This window comes from Trichosurus vulpecula, chromosome 6 (genome assembly GCF_011100635.1).
Source record: "Trichosurus vulpecula isolate mTriVul1 chromosome 6, mTriVul1.pri, whole genome shotgun sequence".
Taxonomy (NCBI): Eukaryota; Metazoa; Chordata; class Mammalia; order Diprotodontia; family Phalangeridae; genus Trichosurus; species Trichosurus vulpecula.
The window spans coordinates 276790089-276796319 of NC_050578.1; the positions used below are offsets into that span (position 1 = coordinate 276790089).

The following is a 6231-nucleotide window of genomic DNA, read 5'->3' on the forward strand; positions in this document are numbered from 1 at the left end:
CCGATGCTGTTATTACACCTCAGGATGCTGAGGCAGACAGCAATTGAGTGACTTGCTGGCGGGGGGGGGGGGGGGGGGGGGGGGGGGTCACATAGCTAATAAGTATCTGAGGCTGGATTTGAACTCAGATCAAGCCTTCTATACACAGCACCTCCAGCTGTACAGCTCCAGTGCAGCTACCTCCAAACTTGCTAGCTACATGACTCTGGTCAAGTGCTTTACTGGGGTGGCAGTAAAGGAGCACTGGCCTTGGAATTAGGAGAGCTGGGTTCTGATCTCAGCTCTGGGCAAGTCTCTGGAGTTCTTTGAGCCTCAGTGTTCTCATCTGTGAAATGGGCGGGGGGGGGTGTTTGCCCACTTTGTACAGAGCTGAGAGGGATTTGGGGGCAGCTGGGAGCCCTGATGGGATGGGGGGGAGGGGATAGTCAGGGCTCCCTTCACCCTTGGGAGATGATATGCTTTGCACTTTGGAACTTCAGCCACTCCGACCTTTGGCCCTGAGTTCCCTGTCAGCTGGGTGGAGACTCCCAGGGCTGAGCCGTGTGAACTCTGGGTACTTAAAGGGGAGCCCCAGCCCTGACCTGATCATTTACCACCAGCAGCCATGGTGACCCGTCGGAGCCAGTCCCTGAGGGTCCCCCGGCCGTTCTATGGCAAACTCCAGGAGATGTGGGGGGAGCCCTCAGAGGGCAAGAGGCTGGTGCCCACAGGGCAGCAGCAGGCCCCCAGATTCCAGAGGTCCCTAAGCTTCCGGCATCGTAGAGAGAAGCCCCGTTCCCAGTGCCTGGAAACCAGCTTGGGCCTCCCTGAAGGGCTAGATACTCTTCCTCATGAAATCCCCACCGGGGACCTGGGAGATACAGAACAGCTGGTCCAAGGCCAGAATCAGGGGAAGCAGAGAATACGACAGTACAAGAAGGTAAGTGTTTCGGGGGGCAGGAAGGCTCCCCTTCTCCCCTCCTGTCACAAGGCCATGAGGCAGAGAGACCTCCAGCTCTCAGTTTCCCAGGCCAGCGGCTTCTCCTGTCTCTTTCCCCGGGTTGCCCCACCCTTTCCTAGCCGACTCTCAGCCCTGGGAGAGTAAGCGGAAACCAGGTCATCCTCCCCATTGCTCAGATGAGAACAGTGAGGCTCAGAGACAGGCCAGACTCACAGAGTCCACTGTGTGTCAGTCTGGGAATGGGAGCCGTCATTGCTGTCAATCCTGTGGGCGTGGGGGGTGGGGCCCCAGTCCTGGGGCAGTTCTCCTGTCTTCCTTATTGCCTGGCCTAGCAGCTTTGCGGGTGGAAGGTTCCTTCTCAAGACAGTTTGAGTGAATCACAACTGACACTTACCTTGATTTCCCCAATGTTTACAAAGCGCTTTTCACCGTGAGCTCATTTAAGCTGAGCATCCACTTCCTTCGTTTGACATATGAGAAAATCAGAGGCCAAAGAGGTCAAAGGCCAGGCAGGCATTCAGCAACACAGCCAGCATTCGCACTCAGGTCCCTGGACTTCCAGTTCCGGTCATTGTCACTTTAAAGCTAAAAGGAGCAAAGGGACTGAGTGACTGGTCCAACATCGCCTAGCAGAGCTGGGATTGGAACCCAGGTCCTCCAACTCTGAAGTGTTCTGCTATGCTGCCTAACGATCCTGCAAGGCACCACAGAGTTTTGTGAGGCCCGTTTTACAGATGAAGAAATTGATGCTCAGCCAGGTTGAATTGAATTGGAGGGAGTTTTTCGCGGGGTAAATGCAGCATCTTGCTTTGGCTCCCTAGCACCACCTAAGGGGAAGATCACCTGAGACCACTCAGGTGTCACCAGTTTTCTCCTTGGACACAATCCCTCTCTTTTGACTGTCCCCTACCTCTCTGTCCCCAGCAGGTGGATTATGCCCTGAGAAGAACATGGGGGAACTTTGTGGCCAACCTCCCAGGGGTGACCCTCGGCCGCTCGACGTGCCGTAGCCCTCCACTGGACTCTACCAGCTGAAGGAAGGCACGTGTTGTTGGTAGGACGCCCCTGTCCCCGGCTCTTCTTCAGCCTGTGATGACCAGCTCTTTTGTTGAGACTGTTCCAGACTCCTCTCTATGGGCTGCTGCTGCAGTTTCTTCTAACGGCTCGGCTCCGTTCTCTTCTTGGCACTTTATGTATAAAATCATAAACTTTATAATTTATAGGCATTTCCCTCCCTCAGCCTGAACAGCATCTCTTCACATAGTATAGCCAGATTCTTTGCCGATTTTCTGGGCTGTTTGCAGACCATGCATTCCCTCCTGGTCCTCCCCGTCTGCTGCTGGCTTCCTTCCTGAGGCTCTGAAGTCCCTCTGGGGCTCTTCTCTCTGAAGAGGAGGCTGGTTCCTGGGGCTTTGACCTCTACAGGCCCAAAGTATCTCTTGCTCTTTCTACGATGAGGGCAGATTTCAGGGACCTAGAGAATGGAGGGCTAGTGAAGCCAACGATCTGGCTGAAACTCTCCCCGGACTCCAGGCCTCCTTTTGGGCTGTTTGCTGTCCAGTGAACAAGACACTCCATCTTCTGACTTAATGTTTTCTCCGATTGTCCCCCCTCCTCACCTCTGCCTGGCTTCCTGTAGCCCCAGCTGAAATCCTGCCTTCTATAGGAAGCAGTTCTGGATCCCCCTCAACTCTAGGTTCTTCTTTGTCCCTATCACCTCCCATTTACCAGGGACATAGCTCATTTGTATGTGGCTATTCGCGTGTTATCTCCCTTATTAGATTGTGAGCTCTCAGGAGAGCAGGACTGGCTTTTGCCTTCCTTTGTCTTCATGGTGCTTAGCACAGTGCCTGGCACACAGTAGGCACTTAATAAATTCATATGGAGTGACTGATTGGCCAAGTGAAAACTGGCCTCTCTGATCCCTCCCTAATTCTGTGTGTGAGCAAGGATCAGGCTCTTTGGCTGACCCAAGGGAATGGCTGAGGTCCGCCAGCATTCAGGACCTATGACTGTCATCCACATGGACTCCTTTACTCAGCATTCTGCAAGACTGAGTACTGGGCAGGCCTGGAAGTGGGCTTGCGGCTACGCCGGAGGGGCAAGAGAAACAGAGGAAGCCTGGCCGTGGTGGTGAATTCCTGCTGTTCCCATGACCTCCCCTCCCTGCTGCTGCCCCTCTTCTGGCCTGAAAAGCCACAGGATAGCTGGAGTGTGCTTGGCCCTCTGCTTTTCCTGTAGACAGGGTCCACCCTGTGGCCCATGCCACTCCCAGCCCAGCCTCTGGTGGTGTTCACACTTAAAATATAACAGTGTCTCGCTTCTGGATATGAATCACCCATTTGTTTAGTATCTTTAATAAAAACCAGATGCTATCTCAAAGGTGGCTCGTTTGGAGGCAAGCCAGTCTCCCTGTTTTTCCCCCCTGGCCTGTCTATCCTTCCACGCCCCAGGAGAGGGGGTGGGGACTGAAGGTGGGGGCAGGGGAGATGTTCAGCATTTCTCCCACCAGAGGGCGCCTATTGGCCAACAGTGGAGTCATCCTTCCAAAGGTGTGGGTTTCTGAGATTCGAGAATAAAGGCAGATAGGAAAGGAAAAAAGGGGTGTGGCCCAAGATGGCTGCCCAGGCCCTTTTTCTTGGAGCATGAGCCTTCATGCTCTTCCTTTAAGAGAATCTGAACTCTAAGGTGTCAGGGATGAAAAGGGCATCTTCTAGTCCAACCCTGCATATCCCAGAAGGGAGTCCCAGGAAGGGCTTCTGAAGCATGCTGCTACCAAGAGCTCCCGACCTGCAGGCAGAAAACCTGGCTTCCAACTGAGTAGAGCCTACATGGCCTGTGACCTGGAAAAAGAATTATTTCGGGATGGTGTGTGATTTTGATAGTTCAGGGAACGTCTGCTGGGGAAGCCCCTCCCACCGATGCAGTCCCCAGTGTCTCTACTGTCTGAGGAGCCAGGCTGAAGTAGGTGGGGGGTGGGGGGTGGGGCAGGTAGAAGAGCTGGTCTTGGCTCCTACCTCCACATCACAGCCAGAGAAGCACATAGTAGGTGCTCCTTTCAGAAAGTGTTGACAACGGCAGCATCTCGATTCTGAGTCAGGTGATTCTGAAGCCCAGAGCCACACCCTTGCTGTCCTCAATGGGGATTGGCATGGGATCCTGGCAACCCTGGCTCTGGAGGGTGCTGGTTGTCCAAGGGGAGGTCACAGATATTCAGTCGGGCGTCTCTTTCCATGAGTTCTCTCTCGAGCTCTCGGGATTTTCTCTCTTCTCCATCTCCCAACTCTGAAGGGGCTCATGCCCCAGTGTCTAGCTGGTCTCATGTCACTGAAGCCACCTCTTTCATTCTTTCATATATGTGTATATATATATACATATATATATACATATACATATATATACATATATATATTTTCCTATTACATGTGAAACAATTTTTAACATTTTTTTTAAATTTTGAGTTCTAACATACCCCCCTCCTTCTCTTCCCCCCTCCTTGAGAAGGCAAGCATTTGGTATAGATTATACGTGGATTCACCTTCGAGACTTGTAAAAATGCTGAAAGGCAAGTAATTCTTGTGCCTTTTACAGACGATAGAACCGAGGGAGATGGGTTAGTGTGACTTGTCCCTAATCATAGAGCTAGTCCGGAGCTGGTGTCTTGTTTGAGGACCAGCAGGGAGGCCCTATCAGGGATGAGGCCTGGGACGATTTTGGCCAGAGATCTGGTCTTGCCAATCCTCCAATCTCTAGGTTTCCCTGGCCAAGAGCCTTTCTACTGCAGGACAATTTTTTATAAATTTCCTATCAAATATGATGAATATCCAGAATCAAGATGTGAGGCTTTCCAATATTCAGAACTAAAAATTCTCCTTGGAGACATGAGCCTAGAGATTGTGTAATACAGATACCTGTTAATGAAAGGTGGGGAAAGAAAACTGAGACCAAACCTGTGATAGATCCGTAGAGAGAGCTTCCAGGGAGGAAATTCCCTCCATCAAGGTAGATGGCATCTGCTTTACAACCAGTGACCTAAAGGAGTCACCTGGGGACCTGAGAGTCTGAGTCACACATCCAGTCTCTGAAGCAGGATTTGAATTCAGGTCTTCCTGACTCCACGTAAATCCCACCCTCACTCCACTGTACTACCTGGATGCCTAAGGTCTGCCCTGCCTGAATCACAGTCTAGTCAATTAAGACATGGCACCAATTAGCTTGGTAACATCAACTGACTCCAATTTATCTCCTTGCCTAGTTTACTGGGCTCTAAACATCTGAGGTCATGGGTCTTTATTACTGGGCCCTTTCCTGGTATCTAGCTGCTGAGGATTCCTGGGCGTCTCACTGCTAGAATAGAAATATCGGCAACTTCAGTTCCAGGTTGTTCAAAGTTCACTCTTTTGATTTTAAATCTTAGCAAGCCTTTACAATAACAAGAAGAATGTGAGAAGGACTCTCCTTAATATATGTTACTCCTACACCTTCTTCTGGGTTGCCTTATCTTGGCACAAGGGTGACCTTGACTCTCGAAGGCTCTGCCAACAGAAGGTGAGCTCTGCTAAGTTCTGGACAGGGCTGGACGTGGCCTGCAGGCAGTCCTGATGTCCTTGGCCAGTGGCTGGTTGCTCCCGCCTCCTCTGAGGCTCCCCATTGCCCTCTGGGTGGCCATCCATTTTCATTCTTCTGAGCCCATGGCATCCCGTGACTCACAGCCATGAAGCACTGCCAGCACAATGCTGGCATTAACAAGATGGACCTTTGTTCCAAGGAGAAACTTTGGGTCATTAAAGCATAGCGCCCTTTTTTCTTCAAAGGCCATCTAGCTGCCTTTCCTCCTCCTCCTCCTCCTCTTCTGATCTGGGGCCAGCTCATTGTCTATGCCCAACACTGCATGGAAAAACCAGGAGAAGGCTACCCTTCCCCCACTCCCCCACCCCAGGCTGTATTACCAGAAAAGGAGCGGGGCAGGTAGAATTGCCAGAGCGAGGGATGATGGTGATCCAGAGTGGCTACGTGCTGTCAATAGATCTAGAGAAGAGCCTTCAGCATGTGGGGTGGGGACTGAGAGAGGACACAGGCACCAAACTGATGGAGGGATCATCCACATGAATGAAATCCAAAATCTCTCTGAGGAGCAACATACCTAACTCTGCACTGGGGGAAAAAAACAACCGAAAACCCAAACCCCAAACTCAAAAATATTGTAGGTACAGTCAGAAGCAGTTGGTGGATTGTCTAGTTTTGCTAAACTGCTTTTTTCTTGTTTCCTTTAAAATTGTTCTTCGAATGGA

At 51.4% G+C, this 6231-nt stretch overlaps 1 protein-coding gene across 1 annotated transcript; it reads left to right on the forward strand.

Annotated features, from left to right (window-relative positions):
- Window positions 1-579: 579 nt before the first annotated feature.
- C6H11orf86 (chromosome 6 C11orf86 homolog) lies at window positions 580-3322 on the forward strand. Its single transcript, XM_036762310.1, has 2 exons — window positions 580-919; window positions 1865-3322. The coding sequence occupies exons 1-2, from the start codon at window positions 605-607 to the stop codon at window positions 1973-1975; spliced, it is 426 nt and encodes a 141-aa protein (XP_036618205.1). The 5' UTR covers window positions 580-604; the 3' UTR covers window positions 1976-3322.
- Window positions 3323-6231: the final 2909 nt, after the last annotated feature.

Excerpts from the sequence above, each read along its gene's own strand:
- C6H11orf86 (XM_036762310.1), top strand. The coding sequence starts at position 605 with ATGGTGACCCGTCGGAGCCAGTCCCTGAGGGTCCCCCGGCCGTTCTAT. Across the intron at positions 920-1,864 it reads GAATACGACAGTACAAGAAG|CAGGTGGATTATGCCCTGAG; the intron begins GTAAGTGTTTCG and ends CTCTGTCCCCAG.